This window comes from Oryctolagus cuniculus, chromosome 17 (genome assembly GCF_964237555.1).
Source record: "Oryctolagus cuniculus chromosome 17, mOryCun1.1, whole genome shotgun sequence".
Classification (NCBI taxonomy): Eukaryota; Metazoa; Chordata; class Mammalia; order Lagomorpha; family Leporidae; genus Oryctolagus; species Oryctolagus cuniculus.
In genome coordinates, this window is record NC_091448.1 from 3740480 (window position 1) to 3758891 (window position 18412).

General features: G+C 64.4%; 1 protein-coding gene across 4 annotated transcripts in view; it reads right to left on the minus strand.

Moving 5' to 3' along the window:
* SEPTIN9 (septin 9) overlaps positions 1-18412 on the minus strand; it is a 131368-nt gene that overhangs the window by 75835 nt on the left and 37121 nt on the right. Inside the window, exon 1 of one of the 4 annotated variants that reach the window (XM_070059971.1) lies at positions 174-378. The exons of the other annotated variants lie outside the window; for them this stretch is intronic. Coding sequence (XP_069916072.1) covers positions 174-228 — 55 coding nt within the window. The 5' untranslated portion in view covers positions 229-378. Of the gene's footprint in view, positions 1-173; positions 379-18412 lie in introns of those variants that run through there. 4 annotated transcript variants of the gene reach the window in all.

Here is an 18412-nt window from a genome sequence, read left to right on the forward strand (position 1 = left end):
TGGGGTCCCCAGACCCGGGTCCTCCACGTAGGCGACGCCCAGGCGCAGAGCCGCGGGCGCGCGTGACTCTCGGCGGGAGGGCGCCCCCTCGGGGGTCCCGCGCCAGGCCCGCCCGAAGGGTCCTCCCCGGCGTGCGCTCGCGGGCGCAGCGCCGCCGCCGTCCCGGCACCCACCTTCGAAGTCCGAAATAATCCCGTCCAGCTGCGCGTTGACCGCCGGGTCGGACATGGTGGCTTGTGGGCGGCGGGGAGGAAGCGCCCCCGGCCGGCCCAGGCCCTGCGCGCTGGCTGGGGCGCCGCGCCCGCGCTCCCGCCGCCTAGAGCTCGCCACCGGAGCCTCGCGGCCCCCAAGATCGGCTGAATGAATGGGGGAGGAAGGCCCGCGCCGGCCCCTCCCCGCGCGGCCGCCCCCGCCCCCGCCCCGCCCCCGCCGCCCCGGCGGATCAGGTTCCCGCACCCGGGGCCCGGCCTCCCCGGCGCGCACTGGCTGCTGAGCCCGCCCGTCAAGGCCGAGCCTGGGGGCTGGGGCTGGGGTCGCCGCGCAGGGACAGGCCGGTCCCGGGCACTCGGACCCACCGCCCCCTCCTCCGTGCCCCGAGGAAGGCGACCGACGCGGCTGGGCCCCTCGCCTCTCCCCCCCTCCGACGCCCTGCTGCGGCCAGATGTGGGCGGATGTGGAGGCCGGGCCGCGGGCGCCGAGGGCCGGGAGCCCTCCCCTCCCGGGGCGCGGGTTCCTCCTGCGGGAGGTTTTATTGACGCAGCCAAACAAAGTTTGCTGCTGCCGCCGCCGCCGCCTCCACCGCCGCTGCCTGCTTCGCGCGCGCAGCGCCCGCGGGGGATGCGCGGCCGCCGGGCTCGGGGCGCGCGCAAGACCGCGGCCTGCAGGTTACAGCGCACCCCCAGGCAATGCCTCGGCCAGGGGAGGGGGCCAGTGCTGGGCACCTCCCCTCCCCCCCCCCCCCCCCCCGGGCCCACCCGGTAGGAGGGCTGGGGATGTGGCCGCCTCTACACCAAGGGCTTCCCGGAAGCCGAGCGCCCAGCTGGGCCGGCCCCTCCTAAGGAGAAGGGGAGCGGCTGACCCTGCCCGGCCCACACCTGAGGCTGGGCCTTTCCTCCCAGGCCAGGGATGAGCGGGACCTCGGGCAGACCTCGGGCAGACCGGTCCCCAGGGCTGGGACACAATAAGGTCGAATGCCCTCCAGGTGTGGCACCTACAACCCAGGGACCTCCCTCCACTCACCCCGCAGGGCCAGCCAGCCCCCTCCTCCTGCCTCTACCCCAGGCCACCGCCCACAGCCTGGGTGGGCACCTTGCAACCTGTGTGGCACGGGGTAGCCTGTGAGGGCTCCTTCTGGGTCTGCACCGGTCACTGCCACTCCCCTCTGCTTCTGGAAGGTCCCAAGGGGCAGGGGCTGCTGGGCCCCGAGGCCGAGCTGGTCTCCTGCCCAGAAAGCACTAGGTGTGGTGGACTCTGGGAGGGGCGGGAACCAAGCGCTTCTTTCAGACGATCCCTGCTCCCTCCCTCCCTCATGCTTTGGATGTTTTGAACTATTTTCAACCCAGTGAGTTTGTGGCCCCAGAAACTGCAAAACCACAGACATCTCAGATGTGCGCACGCCCTCGTCTGCTCCGAGAGAGCACGGCCACACCAGTAATGGCACCGCGACGGCCTCCACGCCGAGCGCTGGCCTGGACACCAGCACCGCGGCCGGCCCCACGGGCCAGCCCCTACGTGGCGGGGTCCACTCAGCCCTGGGCAAGTGCCAGGTGTGCAGGCTGGCGCCCAGGCCAGGCCACGGTGCATTGTCCGCTGCCTTTATAAAGAGCACCCGGCGAGGGCGGGCACCGCCGCGCGATTGTTCCCTCTGCCGCGGCGCCTCCAGGCCGGCCCAGGCTCCAATCATTGTGCATTCTTTCTTTCCACGCACAGCAGGGCCAAACCACTTGAGTCTGCTTCCTTGGGGAGCCCGGCCAGGGTGCCCGCCTCGCCAAAACGCTCCCCGTGGGAACCAGAGGACAGTGGCAGAGGAGACAGCGTCCCGCGCCTGCGTGGCGTCCCCAGCGCCTGCGCCCTCCCCTTGAGCTGTGAGGCCGGGATGCCTCCAGGTAAGAAGATTCCCCCGCTTCCCTCAGGAAACCCATCCTGGACTTGGCCTCGCTCCCAGCCAGGAAGCCCACCCATGTATCTAACCAACTGCTCCAACTGGACATCACTCATTTCCTCTGGGAAACAGCTGGGCAGCTCCCTTCACGCCCAGGTACCTTGTCCAAGCCCGGGGACGGCCCAGTGTTGCTGTCTCCTCCTCCCCGCCGACACCGCCCCTCCCCAGCCCTGCAGCCAGGTCCCCTCCACCACGCTCCTCTCCCACGGGCCCGGGGCAGGCAGGCCAGCAGCAGCCACTAAGGAAGGGAGCTCAAATTTGCCAAAGGACGCTCGCACTCGGTGCACACACACACGGTCCTCCGAGGCCTCACAGGTGCACCACAGGACCCAGAAACAGACGTGCCCGCTGGAACCTCAGAAGGCGGCCTGACTTCATGGAAAGGGTCTCGAGTGAGGCCATCCTGGACTAGGAGCCTTCTGAGAGACACACGGAAGGCACAGAGACCCAGAGAAAGAAGCCCCGGGAAGACGGAGCCTGGGACCAGAGGAACGCAGCTACGGCCAAGGGACGCATGCAGCCCCCAGATGCTGGCCCAGGCCAGGGAGGCCCCTCCGGAGCTCGGCGCCAAGGACACCTTGACTTCGGGCTGCCACCCTCCCGAGCAGGGAGGCAACACGTGTGTGTCGTTGACCAAGCTGGCGGTCACCTCTCACGGCTGCCCCCGGGAAAGTCCTGGACACCTTCTGCTCTCCCCCCCCCCCGGCCTCTTTCTTTGGCTCAAAGCTCCAGGTGGCAGAGGTGCCCGAGAAGTCACCAAACCCGGTGTAGGGAGTGACGCGGCCTGCACGTGGCTGCCCTGCAGGGACAGCGAGTTCTCAGGACGGGCAGGGCCAGGCACGAGAGGCCCCGCTCTGAACTGGAACCTCCCAGAGCATGGGAAAGCAGGCCGGAGGAAGCGGGCGGGCGGAAACAGCCGGGAACCCTGGGCTCCCAGGTACAGCCCCGGGGCAGCGGAGTGGGCGGGAGAGCACAGAGGGGCCGTGGCGCTCTGCCAGCCAAGCTGAGCCTCTTCCGCGCACACCCCACTGAGCGACCAGACCTGGGTCCTGGCACGAGGCCGCTTCTCAAAGGCAGCAGCTGTGGGGGCTCCGCTCTGCACGGGGCTGGCACACGGTGGGGCCTCACTGGGCTCCACGCCTTCAATCCAGCGGCTGCTGGGCCTGCCACAGGCCCCTGGGGCTCCACAGCCCCCGTCTCAGCAAAGTGCACCACACCCACCCTGTCTCTCACCCCCATCAGCCCCTTTCTACTGGGAGGTACCTGCAGGCCGACCCCTCCCCCCACTGTGGGCTGGCTCACGTCTCACCCTCTGGGGTGAGGGAAACGGAACACAACACCTGATCCGGAGCCTTGGTCTGCTCCCTGGTGCCTGTTTCAAGTTCCCATGGTGACATCACTGTGTGTGTGTGTGTGTGTGTGTGTGTGTGATGAGCTGCCGCTAATACAGTGTTTGCAAATGTAGCCAAAACCCTAGCCCTGAGCTGTTTGTCTCTGTATTACTTTTGTTTCAAATACAATCACTTGAAAGAAGTTTGTATTACATAAATGGAACAGGTATTTTATTTCTAGGAAAGCAACGCACTTTCACTGGGGTGAAATGTAGATAACAGGGCAGGGGCTTGGCTCCGGGGGCTCAGACAGCACTTGAGATGCCCCCTACGGGAGCTCCTGGGTTGGATCCCCACTCTGCTTCCAATCCAGCTTCCTGCCTACGCACACGCTTGGAGGCAGCAGGTGCAGTGTGTGAAGCTGCTATCAGGGTGGCGGACGCTCCTGTTGGAGCGCCTGGGCCCAATCCCAGCTCCACCTGCAACCCAGCCCCCTGCTGGTGCACAGCCTGGGAAGGCAGCAGGTGAGGTGCACAAACTCCCCCTGCCCTCCGTGGGGCGCCCTCCGTGGAGTTCCGGGTTCCCGGCTTGGGTCTGGGCGTTTGGAGAGTGAACCAGCGAACAGGAGACCTTTTCATATCTATTTCTCTCTCTCTTTCTCTGCAATTCTGCCCTCCCAATAAATAAAAATAAACTTTAAAAAAAGCTAGCTGAATAGCAAACTCGACCATTTTAGGTGTGTTTAGACGATGTCAAGGTCAGTGGCATTAGAGGTGGTCACCTTTGCCCATCACCACCGGCCATCTGCAGAGCTTTCTCTTCCTCCCAGCTGAAACTGTCCCTGTGAGACAAGGACTCCCAGTCCTGCCCCGCCAGCCCTGCCAGCCCCGCCAGCCCTGTCTGTCCTGCCCCCCCAGCCCTGGGCAGCCCTGTCTGTCCTGCCCCCCCAGCCCCAGGCAGCCCTGTCTGTCCTGCCCTCCCCCCCCAGGCCCGGCAGCCCCGTCCGTCCGTCCTGCCCCCCCAGCCCCGGCACCCCCAACTGTCCTGCCCCCCCAGCCCCAGCAGCCCTGTCTGTCCTCCGTCCGTCCTGCCCCCCCATCCCTGGGCAGCCCCATCTGTCCTGCCCCCCCAAGCCCCAGGCACCCCCGTCTGTCCTGCCCCCCCAGCCCCGGGCAGCCCCGTCCATCCTGCCCCACCCCAGCCCCGGGCAGCCCTGTCTGTCCTCCGTCCGTCCTGCCCCGGCACCCCCATCTGTCCTGCCCCCCCAGCCCCAGCAGCCTCGTCCGTCCGTCCTGCCCCCCCCAGTCCCCGGCAGCCCCATCTGTCCTGCCCCCCCCTAGCCCCGGCACCCCCATCCGTCCTGCCCCCCCAGCCCCAGCACCCCCATCTGTCCTGCCCCCCCTGGCCCCAGCAGCCCCGTCCGTCCATCCTGCCCCACCCCAGCCCCGGGCAGCCCTGTCTGTCCTGCCCCCCCCAGCCCCGGCACCCCCATCTGTCCTGCCCCCCCAGCCCCGGCAGCTCCGTCTGTCCTGCCCCCCCCCAGCCCCGGGCAGCCCCATCTGTCCTGCCCCCCCAGCTCAGGCAGCCCCGTCTGTCCTGCCCCCCCAGCTCAGGCAGCCCCGTCTGTCCTGCCCCCCCCCCAGCCCCGGCAGCCCTGGTCCACTTTCTGTTTCTATTCGTTGGACTCTCCAGGAAGCTCATCAAAGCGGAATCACACAGCGTGGGTCCTTCGCTGGCTCACTTCACGGGGCAGGAGTGTGTTCAGGTTCCCCGGGTGTAGCATGTGTCAGGAAGTCCTTCCTTTAAAGGCTGAATGGCACGGGGTCTGTCCCTCCGGCCCTGTGGACACTGAGTTGCTCCCCACTTTGGCTGTCGTGAACGGCACAGCCGTGACCACATATCTGTCTGAGTCCCTGCCTTTAATTCCCTGGGGTCTGTAACCGGAAGTGGAGCTGCTACAGAATACGGTAATTTTATATCATTTAGTTTTTCTAGAGATTTATTTATGTGAAAGTCAGTGTCACACAGAGAAAGGGAGAGAGAGAGAGAGCTTCCCTCTGCTGACTCAGTCCCTAAATGGCTGCAATGGCAGGGGCTGGGCCAGGAGCCTGCAGCCTGCAGCCTGGAGCTTCTTCTGGGGGGTGGCCAGGGCCCAAGCACCTGGGCCTCCTCCGCTGCCTTCCCGGGCCACAGCAGAGAGCTGGCCTGGAAGTGGAGCAGCCGGGACTCAAACTGGCGCCCATATGGGATGCCGGCATTGCAGGCGGTGGCTTAACCCACTAGGCCACAATGCCAGCCCCTATCATTTACTTTTAAGTGATAATTCATATATAATTCATTCCTAATTTTATATATTTTATAAAACATGAAATTCAATGTAATTAAGATGCATGATTATACATGAAATAGAAAGCTTACATGTGATTTACGAGATTTACAAAACATACCCGTGGCGACAGGTGGAGGATTTGATCTCTGTACTGCCTCTGCTCTGTCACCAGCACCACACCCCCGACCCCTCCCACACGGCCTCACTGGCCCCAGGCTCCTCCCTCCTGCGGGCTGCGGTCCCCTAACCCCGAGGTCGCCTCCCCTGGCCTGGCACTCAGACCAAAATGCAAACTCCAAGTCTGACACACCCTGGCCCCTGTCCTGGCATCCCTGCTGGCCTCCCTCCTGCCCCACACCTGCACCAGCTGTCGCTCTCTGCTCCCCCGCTCCCCAGCTCCCTGTCTGCCCCAGACTGCCCCCGGGTTCCTCTGAGACCCCTGCAGCAGCAGCTTCTTTGCCTGTGGGCACACAGCACAGACCATCCCCCGTCCCTGCTCAGCGCTGGGTGGTGCCTTTGCCTTTGTCACAGTGACCCCCGACAGGGAAGGAGAACGCTCAGACCTCACAGGGACCCTATGCACGCCTGCCAGCCCCAGTGCAGACCAGCGCCAGCCCCTACACATCCAGAGTCCTGAGCCGGACACCAAGACCCCAGGACCATCCCTGCCTCCACGTCACACGTGCCGTGCCGGGGACAGCCCCTGGGATCAGGCCCACTCTGTCTCTTTGGGGCCAGCCAATGACACCCGCCAGGTCTGTAGGCCCCAAAGCCCCTTCCCACCATGAGCTCAGCTTGGAGCCCGGGAAGGACCTGCCCGCCACGCCCCCAGCCCTGCCCCACCAGCTCCTGGGGAAGACCTACAGCCAGAGCACAGTGGCCAGCGCTTATCTCCAGGCTGGCCCGGGGCTTTCTAAACAGAGTACGTGCTTCTGAGTCATGGAGGAGGCTCTGCTCCGTCCCAAGGCCCTCCCCCACCCCACCCCACCCCCAGCTCCAGGGGCCACGCTGCGTGGGGCTGAATCAGCCTGCAGCTCCCCAGCCTTCCTGGCTCGGAGCAGGACCCGCCCAGCTCTCCTGTTTTCAGTTTCCTCCATAAACGTTCCTGCCTGCAGTGATCTTGAACCCAGGGGACGCTGGGCTGGGGGCTGGGGGCTGGGGGCTGCTCGCAGAGGGCTGAAGCCATGAGTGGGAGCTGCGGCTGCTCCAGCAGACCCCCGGATCACCCCCCTGGCCTCGAGCCTTTATCTGCACGACCATGAGCACTGATGGGTCGGTCCAGGGTCTGGGATGCCCCCACCGGCTTCTGTGAGCTCTAACCCAGGGACAGTGGGGGAACAGAAGAACTTGTCTGGGGGCTCAGCTGACTTCCCCATCACTGCCGCCTCACACAGCCCCACCCCCACCCCAGACGCGGCTTCCAACCCTCCCAGGCTGGAGCTGCAGAGAGGTGGCTGGTCACTGGGGGACACAGCCTCTGCCCTTCCAGTGGCTCTGCAATGGCAACACCAGCCCGGGACCGACTCCATCACCAAGCAGCCAGCAACGGAGGCCTCGGCTGGCATCGCCGGCTGTGCCAGCTGCAGACACCTCACCCGGGGGCAGCCCTGGGCCCTGGCTGAGCCATGAGTCTGCCTGGGCGGCACAGGCTGTTCCCAGGGACCTGCAGTGTCCTGGCCGACCCCCCTCGCTCTCTAGCAGGCATCCCGCTGCTCGGGGCCCAGGGCTGGCGGCACCGTGCCACCGCCGCAGTGTGGGCACCAGGGCTGAGTCACCGGCCTGCCCTAGCTCCACGTCAGCAGGGACAATGGGGGCCCAAGCAGAGAAGAAAGCGCTGCGTTCTCAAGTCACCACGGTGACCGGCGTGGCCCCGGGGGGGCGGGGCCTCCCTGTGTACCCTCTATGGGCCACTAACCAGCCCCCCACCCCTACCCTGCCCCCACCCCGAGCTCCAGCAGTGGAAGCAAGGAGCCTGCAAGCAGACAAGGCAGCCGGGGACGGCAGGAGCAGGGGCCTCCTCCCCACAGGGGCCCCTCGGAAGGGCCTGCAAGGGTTACCTTGCCACCCACAGCCCCACTGGAGTCCTCATGTAGACCCTGCCCCCACACGCCTGTCCACCCTGCTCCTGCATACCTCCAGTGATGGGGAGCTCAGTATCTCTCAACCCCATTCCAGCTTTGTTTCAAAAAGAGGTAAAGTGAGCAGGGTAAGAGAGACGGAGGGAGATGAAGGAGATGACAGAGACGGAGACAGAGATGAGCACACAATTCGGAGACAGGACACCCACCTGGGGGACACGTGTCCCTTTTGCTTGCCCGGGGCAGAGGGGAAAAGCGTGGGACGTGGGTCACTGGCTGAGCTTCCCAGGAGCCCCTGTGCTGAGATGGAGACTAAAGGCCACAGAGGTGCACGGAGGGGCTGGGGACGTCACCTCCTCCACACCCCGACAGAGACGTGCGGCCGGGCTGTGGGCTTGCCCTGCCCAGGGAGAGACCCACTGTCCAGCAGTGGTCACAAGCAGGAGCACTGGGAAGCGCCTGGCCTGCACCGATGCAGACTGCTCCCGACGCCTGAGGCTAGGGCGCCCACCTCCCAGCCCCCGGCTCTGCCCCAACTCAGCCAGCGGCCCCGAGGCCTCTGGCTGCCCTGAACCGTCCCCAGCAGGCAAATCCAGGATCCATGGGAGACGGGGGTGACGCCTGGGCACTCTGTCCCAGGTTCCAATGACGTCAGCAGAAAGGCCCCGGTGTTTAGGGGCAGGATCCTGCACTGGCAGCTCTAGGGCCAGCCTCTTCCTGTCGCCGCGCCTGGCTGCCACCAGCCAGCTCTGCCTGTCAGCCCTCCTGGCTGCCACCAGCCAGCTCTGCCTGGTGGGCACCACCACAGGAGGATGGAGGGGAAGGAGGAGGAGGAGGGGGAGAAGGAGAAGGGGGGAGGAGGGGGAGGGAGAGGAGGAGGGGAGGGGGAGGGAGATAGGAAAGAAGAAGAGGAGGGAGGAACGAGGAATGGGAAGGAGGAGGAGGGAGGAGGGGGGAAGTGAAAGGAGGAGGAGGGGAGGGAGGAGGAGGAGGGAGGAGGGGAGGGAGGAGGAGGAGGGAGGAGGGGAGGGGGAGAAGAAGGAGGGAGGAGGGGGAAGGAGAAGGAGGGAGGAGGAGGAGGGGAGGAGAAGGAGGGAGGGGAAGGGGGGAGGAGAAGGAGGAGGACTGGGAGGAGGGGGAGGGGAGGGGGGGAGGGAAGAGCAGCTGAGCTCTGTCCAGGCCAGGTCCTCAGAAGACAGGGGTGGTGCAGCCAAATCAGGAGGGGGCCTTCCCGGGAGCTGGAGTTTGCCACCCCATCGGGAGAGAGGTTTGTGCCCCCAGATGCACCCAGGCCGCAGTGACCCCCACCCCTGCACCTGAGAGGCAGCCGGGGCTTGGCCTGCAGCCTGAACAGAACGCTCCGGGGCGGGGGGGGGCTGGGCCCCTCCAGACGATCTGGAGATGGGAAATGAAAGCCTCCCGACCCGAGCGGCGCTGGAAGACGGCCAGCGGCCAGATGCGTCCCAGTGAGCGAGGGGACCCCGGCCCTGGCTGTCCCCCCCACAGCCACCCTGGCCAAGCTGTGTGAGGGGAGAGGGGCAGGCACAGGGGACAGAGGCTGCCGGGCCCCTGAGGCGAGGGCCAGGCCTCTGCAGGCTGCCCCTGGCTTCCAGGGACCTGAGCGGCCACACCCCACCCGTGGACAGGGCAAACACGGGTGGCGTGGGAACGCAGCAGGCCCAGGGCCCGAGGGGCCAGCACCCCTTCCCACCTGCAGCAGCCACATCTCTGGGACCACACCAAGCTGGGGAGAGGCTATGGGGTCCTGCTGTCTACTTTGGCCCCCTGAGCTCGGGCCCCCGGGCTGCCTCCCTCCCAACCCAGGATCCTTCCCAGCCCAGATGCCACACGGTCAGTGCCACGGCCCGAGTGACGTGCAGAAGTGACCCCAGCCCGCTGGCCTTCCATCCCCAGAGCGAGGGCCCAGCAGGTGGCCAGGCCCTCTGACCTCCTGTCCCCGCCCTCGGGTCCCTCTCGCAGCCCCGCTCCTCTGGGCCTGTCTTGTTCTGTCCTCTGCCAGGCTGGCTCACCGCAACCATCCAGGCCTCAGCACAAAAGCTCCACTTCCTCCCAGAAGCCTTCCTGGAGCCCCCGGATGGTGGGATTCTCCTCTGGGGCCCCGCCTCGGTTTCCACGGGCAGCCTCCACCTCAGGCCTCATGCCCACGTGGCACCCAGACCCTGCACAGTGTGTGACCCACTGAGCGGGGTGGGACGCGAGGGCTCTGCACACACCTGGCAGCCACATCAGCCTCTCCCCTGGAGGCCTCGTCCCGCCCCCACCTTCCTGCCTGGACCCTGGGATCAGGAGCCCCAAGCAGCAAGGGGGGAGCCGCGGGCGCAATCTCCATCTCGCGCTGGAGAGCCCGCCCGCCCGCCAAGGCAGGAAGCCCTGAGCGGCCTGCGAGCCATATGGGCCAGCCTGCACACAGCTGTTCTCCAGCAGAGAGAAATTTCTCACCTTCAAGAACAGGGTGGGGACATTCCCAGACAGGGCCACGGGCCCCAGCTCTGGCTCGTCCCGTGGGGCCGGCCACAGACCCAGTGACCTGGGTGAGCACAGCCAGGGCGCCGGGTGGGGCAGGGCGTCTGCCCCCTCGCCCAAGCCTCCCGCAGGAGCACGCGCCTGCTCACGTACCCAGGTAGCGCCTCTCCCATGGGGAGGAAGCGTGCACGTCGGAGGCCATTGCCTCTCGGCCCATCCCGACACTGACCGAGCCGCGTGGTGCGTGGGGTTATCTGGGCCGGCCATAGAGAGACTTGACCACGCAATCACGAATAACCTAGAACATTCAGGAAAACCCAGCTGTGTGCAATGGGGGCTGCACATCCCCAGCACATCCGTCCCCCACTGCGGAAGCGGCCACACTCCTGACCCCCCGGCTCCCACCCGCCTGCTGTCACCCCGGCACAAGATGACATTGACCGCGGTCAGCCCTACAGGCTCTGTCCTCCCTCCTGAGCAGGAGGGGCTGCTTCCCGATCTAATCCCGAGACAGCAGGGCTCGCCAAAGAGGGCGGGCTCAGCTCACGCCCGCTAAACAGAAACTGCTGCGCCAGTCTCCCGGGGAGATTTAAGGAAAGGAGAAAAGGGGCGGGCACTGGGCACAGAGGGTGAGATATAGGCCACACCCACACCAGAGTGCCTGGGTTCCAGTGCCAGCTCTGCTTCCAATCCAGCTTCCTGCTAACGCGCACCTGGGAGGCAGGCGATGGCTCAGGTACTCGGCCCCTGCCACCCACCTGGAGACCTGGATGGAGCTCCTGGCTCCTGGCTTCAGCCTGGTCCAGAGCTGGCTGTTGTCCGCATTTGGGGTTGAACCAGCAGGGGGAAGATCTCTCTTTCTCTCTCTCTGTCTCTGTCTGTCTCTCTGTCTTTCAAATACATTTTAAGAAATCAAGAAAATTTAGAAAGAAAAGATGGGGGCTGGCGCTGTAACAGAGCAGATTAAACCACCTGCAGTGCCGGCATCCCATATGGCTGCTGGTTCGAGTCCCGGCTGCTCCACCTCTGAGCCAGCTCTCTGCTGTGGCCTGGGAAAGCAGTAGAAGATGGCCCGAGTCCTCGGGTCCCTGCACCCACGTGGGAGACCTGGATAAAGCTCTGACTTCAGTTTGGCCCAGCCATTTGGGGAGTGAACCGGAGGATGGAAAACCTCTCCCCCTCTCTCTCTAACTCTGCTTTTCAAATAAATAAATAAATAAATAAATCTATCTTTAACTAAAAAAAGGTTGAAATTCATGCCTCGGTTTTCCACAACACGTCTTTTCCACAAACTTTTTGAAGACTCATATGCGTGGATTTCAAACTGTTTGCACCAAAATAAACGTCCCCGCTAATTCCACCCCCACCCCCCCACACACGCTTTTTGCGAAGCTCTCCTCTCTCTCACACGCCTGTTTAACCGCTGTGTCACGGGCGTGAGAGCTGGACCTGTGGCGGCGCGAGGCGTGACCGGGGGCTGCACGTCCATGACAGAGCGGGCCGCCCAGAAGCCGTCCTGGATGAACATGAGGCATGGGTAACTGGGGAGGCAGCGCTACACGTGAGATCCGGCAGTCCGTCCGGAAGTCGTCGGTGACTGCGCATTACTGAAAATGCACCACAAGCAAAATGAGGTGGACCTGGGGCCAGCGTTGTGCCACAGTGGGTTAAGCTGCCGGCATCCCATTTGGGCGCTGGTTCGAGTCCCAGCCTCTCCGCTTCTGATCCAGCTCTCTGCTATGGCCTTGGAAAGCAGTAGAAGATGGTCCAAGTGCTTGGGTCCCTACACCCATGTGGGAGACCTGGAAGAAGCTCCTGGCTCCTGCCTGGCCCATTCCTGGTCATTGTGGCCACTTGGAGAGTGAATTCACAGATGGAAGACCGATCTCTCTCTCCCTCCCTCCCTCCCTCCCTCCCTCTCTCTCCAACTCTGCCTTTCAAATAAAGAAATAAATCTCTGAAGCCGGCACCGCAGCTCACTAGGCTAATCCTCCACCTTCCGGCGCCGGCACACCAGGTTCTAGTCCCAGTCGGGGCACTGGATTCTGTCCCGGTTGCCCCTCTTCCAGGCCAGCTCTCTGCTGTGGCCAGGGAGTGCAGTGGAGGATGGCCCAGGTGCTTGGGCCCTGCACCCCATGGGAGACCAGGAGAAGCACCTGGCTCCTGCCTTCGGATCAGCACAGTGTGCCGGCCGCGGCGGCCATTGGAGGGTGAACCAACGGCAAAGGAAGACCTTTCTCTCTGTCTCTCTCTCTCACTGTCCACTCTGCCTGTAAAAAAAAAAAAAAAAAAAAAAAAAAAAAAGAAGAAGAAAGAAAGAAAGAAATCTTTGAAAGAGAGAGAGAGAGAGAGAGAGACCCCAGGCAGACGGGAAGGTGGACGGACCCCCGGGAGGTGACAAGGCAGGGTGGCCTGGTGCTCGAGGGAGAAGCCAGACGACGGGGACTCAGACGTTCCCTGCAGCCTGCTTTCCACCTGCTGCACGATGGGAAATTCTCACAGCAGAACGCAGAGCACTCTGGGTGCTGGAGCAGGGGTGGACCCCCAAACTGAGCGCCCAAACTGCAGCCCAGCCCCTTCCTAAGATCCCAGGACTCGGGTGGAGCCTAGGTGCCGCGCAGGTTGAAGCCCCTGCTCTCAGCACCTGGGCCTGGAAGGGTCTCCAGGTGGCGGGGGCCAGTCTGGGCACAGCATGTGACACGCCCAGTGAACACCAGCCCCTGCCCCACACCTCGCCCACCTGCACAGAGGAGTCCCCGGCAGCCACAGTGCCTGCAGCTGCGCTCTGAGACCTCGCAATCGTCCTGGCCACGTGGCTGCTCAGACCCCACTGGGCCCCTCATGGGGAAGGCCAGGGTCTCTGCCCCCAGGATGCTGGAGCTCCGCCCAGGACCCCAGCGAGCGCGCGGAGCATCCGCGCGGAGCATCTGCGTGCCCCGACCACGGCGGTGCCCAGCCACTCCTGATGCCGTCCGCATGGAGAGAGACACTGCTGTCTGGGAGGCCACACGCACCAAAGAGGCCGCTGGACACGCTCAGGACGGAGACGCAAAGCCACGCCCTCCGGCCAGGACATTCACTCAGCTCCGCGGAACATCGGGCTCCTCCCGGGCCGGACATGCGGGAAGCACCCTGCTTCCCAAGGCTGCTGGACGGAGGCCCTGGCTTGGCCCCTGCACGCCTGCCCTGTAGAGCGCCCAGCCTGGGCACAGGTGTGGGACAAGCAGAGGTCAGCCTGGAGCTGCCCCCCGGGAGGGAGGGGCAGCAGGGAGCCTCAGGCCCCCAGCTGCTCCAGCCTCAGCTCCGCGAGGCTGCACTCCCAGCCCCCACCTTCCCGGACAGCTGCTCGGAGCCTCACCTGCAGCCCCAGGCAGGCCTGCAGCGCCCCCGCGAGAGGAGGGGCTGCTCAGCCTGGCTTTGAACCTGCCCAGTGACCTCTGGGGAAGGAGGGCCCTTCTGCCCTCCCTCTGGCGAGGGGGCTCCAGGCCAGGCCAAAGCACCGCAGGGAAGCTTCCAGAACTTTCCTTGGTGCTCACAGCAAAACCAGCCCACGCAAGGCCCAGCCCCCGACCGGGGCAAGACCTGCTCCACGCAAGGAGGGAAGAGAGGCGGAGTCCGGGCCGCCGCCTCCCGAGGTGCTGAGACAGTGCCTTGGGCAGCACGAGAGCTGCAGGAGTGGAAGACACGACAGGCGTGTAACACACATGATGAAAGCCATGTAACACACGTGATGACAGCCGTGTAACACACGTGGCCCAGTGGGATCGATCTCACAGCTCTCACTGCCTTCAAACACCAGTGACAGGACCGCGTGCATGTGTACATGCGTGTGCAGGCACACACCTCGGGTATGTGTGTGCTCACGCACGTGTGACCGACAGCCTGCTTGGCTCGAGGCTCAGACCAGGGGTCACCAGGTGAGGCTCTGTTCCCATAGTGACCGAGAAGGCGGGGCATCGGGCAGTAGGATCGCACCTGCCCTGTTAGACAAGGCACAGTGGGGAGGCCTGGCGGGGGGGGGGGGATGCTTGTCCCGGGCGTTCCCCCGGCAACACGACGCTTGGACATCAACAGCTTCCTGGTGTGGGTGGGACCCTCCGGGGGCCCCTCCACGCATCCCCGAACAACTTCCCACTCGCAGCTTCCAGGCACGGGGATCCCACGCCTGCTCTGTGGCCACGGTGTGACAAGCACCTCAGTGGGCCGCAGCTGTGGCCCCCCAGGTCTCACTTAGAAAGGACGCAGAGTCAGCGGGCACCGTCTCCCCTGCCCCTCGGCATTTGGCGGCTGCGGCTCCTCCGGCACGGGCAAGCCTCCCAGCTCCGCCCCTAGCACGGCTCCTCCCTGCACCTGCTGTAGCCTGCTCACCACACGCACCTGCCCCGCTCAGGACCAGGCCCTGGGGAGGCCCCTCTGCCGAGGGGATCTGCACTGAGTAGAACTGGGTGCCCCCAAAAAGACAGCCAAGTCCTCACCCCCTACCCACGACAGGGCCATGGGGACGGAGTCAGGGGACATGGAGGGCGGGCCCTAAGCCCAGTGACTGGCATCACTCTGTGAGGAATGCCAGGCCATCCGGACTCAGAACAGAGAGGGGACCCGGCGGGAAGAAGCCGCATGAAGCCAGAGCAGAGACAGGCACGACACAGCCGGCGGCCCCCGAGGCTGGCAGAGGGGCCGAGGACTCCCGCAGACCCCACAGCGGGGACAGGCCCGACGGCGGCCTCCAGCTCCCCGAGAGAGGAAGCCTCCCTGCTCCAAGTCCCCAGGACCTCACCGTGGCCCCTCCCCCACAGCCGTGCCCATCCTGCCCCCTTGCCGGGGACACGGGGAAGGGCCCTGGCCGGCCCTGACCGCGGCTCAGGGGGAGCAGGGTCCAACCCCAAGTGTGGTGGCACCTGACCTTGGGAGACCCCCCAGGGCCACACGGCGTCTCTGAGCCAGAGGGACAGGCGCAGCCCCTCCCCTGCCCCCACGCATGCTCCTCTGGCCACCCACCGCCACCCGCCGCCCGCCTCCACCCCACTTTCTGCGCCCTTCAATGGGCAGCAACAAAAACAGGGCGTTGTGCCAAAGGCGGGGCCTGCCGTTCCCAGAGCTGCACTTCCTGCCAGGAGGTGCGCCCCCCGGGGCGCTGGTCCCGACCCCTGAGTGTGTGTGTGTGTGTGTGTGTGTGTGACTGTGTATCTCTGAGTGTGTCAGGAGGTGCACCCCCCGGGGCACTGGTCCCGACCCCTGTGTGTGTTCAGTGTGTGTGTGTGTGTGTGACTGTGTATCTCTGAGTGTGTGTGTCTCTGAGTGTGTCAGGAGGTGCGACCCATGGGGGCACTTGTCCTGACCCCTGTGTGTGTCTGAGTGTGTGTCTATGTGTCTGCATGTCTCTGAATGTGTGTGTCAGGAGGTGCCACATACAGGTGTGTATCTGTATCTCTGTGTCATGTGTCTGTGTGTGTATCTGTGTCTCTGTGTCATGTGTCTGTGTGTGTATCTGTGTATCTGTGTCTCTGTAACTGTGTCTCTGTTACGTGTCTATGTACATATCTGTGTATATGTGTGTGTGTGTGTTTGTGTGTGTATCATGGGTCTGTGTGCATATCTCTGTGTTTCTGTGTCTGTGCGTGTGTATCTCTGTGTGTCTCTCTGTCATGTGTCTGTGCACATATCTGTGTGTGTCTGTGTGCGTATCTGTGTGTGTCTCTGTCACATGTCTGTGCATATCTGTGTGTGTATCTGTGTGTGTGTCATGTGTCTGTGTGAGTATCTGTGTATCTGTGTCTGTGTATCTGTGTGTCTCTGTGTCACGTGTCTGTGTGCATATCTGTGTCTGTGTGTGTCTTTGTGTGTGTCACGTGTCTGTGTACGTATCTGTGTATCTGTGTCTGTGTGTGTATCTGTGTGTCTATGTCACATGTATGTGTGCGTATCTGTATCTATGTGTGTGCGTGCACACACCTGTGCTTGCTCACGTGTGCATGGCCCTATGGGCAGCCCGGGGAAGGGGGGAGGCCACCACGGAAATTCTCTCTGGTAGCCAGGAAAACATAAAAATGGAAATGGAAGCGGCACACAGTACATGCCTCACACATGTACACCCGTGAGCACATGCATGCAGGTGCGCACACTACATGCACGCATGTGCACATACGCCCTACAGGAGAAATCCTTCCCGCTCTTCCCCCCAAAAGATCCCAGGTCTTGGTGAAACAACACTGAGCCTCTGTGCCAGCAGCTCCGGGGGTGGGGCCGAGCGTGGCCCCGCCCACTTCCTTCCCTCGGCGTCGCCGCCAACCTTCCTGCTGCCTGCTCTGCTCCAACCTCGGCACTCGGGTGTGAATCACTTCCTCTGCAGAAGGGAGTGTGCGTGCACACGGCCACACGCATGCACCCGCGCACGCACACCTGTGAGCACACACGCAGTGCACACACAGTTCTGGGGAGGAGAAGAGGAGGCGGGGCTTCCTCCGGACCGGCAGCTGCCCACTCCACTTCCCTTCCAGCCAGCAGTGGGCTCCCTGCCCACACAGGACAGGGCGGAGGCTGTGTTGCAGGGCCCCGGCTGACACGCACCCCCACCCACCCCACCCCCACTAACCCCCTGCAAGCGCCCGTCCCTGTGCCTCCGCCCAGGACCACTCCCCTCTGTGCCTGGGAAGCATCAGGCCAGGCAAGAGGAAGGGCTATGTTTTTGGGGTCCCTCTCTGCACCCCTCTGGAGCCAACCCCAGGGCCCTCCTCGGCGTGTGCACAGGGAGTGGGGGATGGAGCCCTGCCCCTGGGATGGAGCTGAGCGGCCCCATGAGCAGAAGGCGCTGGGTCGGATCCCACACTGGGCAGTGCGAGCCAGAGACCGGACCCTCGGCCCTGCAGCAGCAGTGGGAAGCCCCAGCTTCTACGGGCCCAGTCCAGGGGTGCCGGGCCGCAGCTCCAACACAGACGCCAGCGGGCGGTCACTGCCCCGGTCTAGCCAGAGACCAAGGACACTGTGGTCACCCCTGCCAGGAAAAGGCCCTGGTGACAGCCCCTGCTGTCCGGCGGCCAGGGGCAGGGGCCCTGTGCTCTCACCACAAGTAAGGAAGAGCTGGGTTCCTGGAATGCAGGGTCCCTGCTCCCTGGCCAGTCTCCCCGCAGGGCCCCTGCTCCCTGCCCAGTCTCCCCGCAGGGCCCCTGCTCCCTGCCCAGTCTCCCCGCAGGGTCCCTGCTCCCTGGCCAGTCTCCCCGCAGGGCCCCTGCTCCCTGCCCAGTCTCCCCGCAGACGACACTGCAACTCTGGACACCGTACTCCAGAACACGTGGGGCTGGCACGGCGGTGCAGTGGGTTAGGTGCTGCCTGCAGCGCCAGCATCCCAGACCTGAGCGCGGGTTTGAGTCCCAGCTGCTCCACTTCCCATCCGGCTCCCTGCTAATGGCCTGGGAAAGCAGGCGACCCAAGTGCTTGGGCCCCTGCAGCCACGTGGGAGACCCAGAAGGAGCTCCTGGCTTCAGATCAGCCCAGCTCTGGCTGTTGCAGCCATTTGTGGAGTGAACCAGTGGATGGAAGACCTCTCTCTCTCTCTCTCTCTCTCTCTCTCTCTCTCGGCATCTGGACAGAAATAGCAGAAAACATGAAGGATGCCACAAACCTCCCTGACCCAGCCCACAACGAAAAAACCCCGCCCACGAGGCCGAGAACGCGTGTGCCCTCGCGTGACCACGGCGCTCTCGGGGCCACACGCCTCACATTCTAGCAGACTGAAATCACATCGAGTACACGCTGTGGCCACGTACAAGTCAACAGCCCTGAGAAGGTTCTAGAAGAGCCACGGACGACACGCTTCCGAACAGTCCACGAGGCCGAGCAGAAAGGCTCACAGGGAATTGCACAGAATTTCAAGTCCAGTGAACACGAGACTCGGTCAGGGGAGGCGGAAACCAGGCTGGGGCTGACCCGTGAGTGCCGGGCTCGGCGCAGGAGAGAAACCGAAATGAACAACCCACGGCTCCACCTGAGCAGCTGGCAGACGCCCGGCGCCCCGCGCACAGCACCCAGCCCC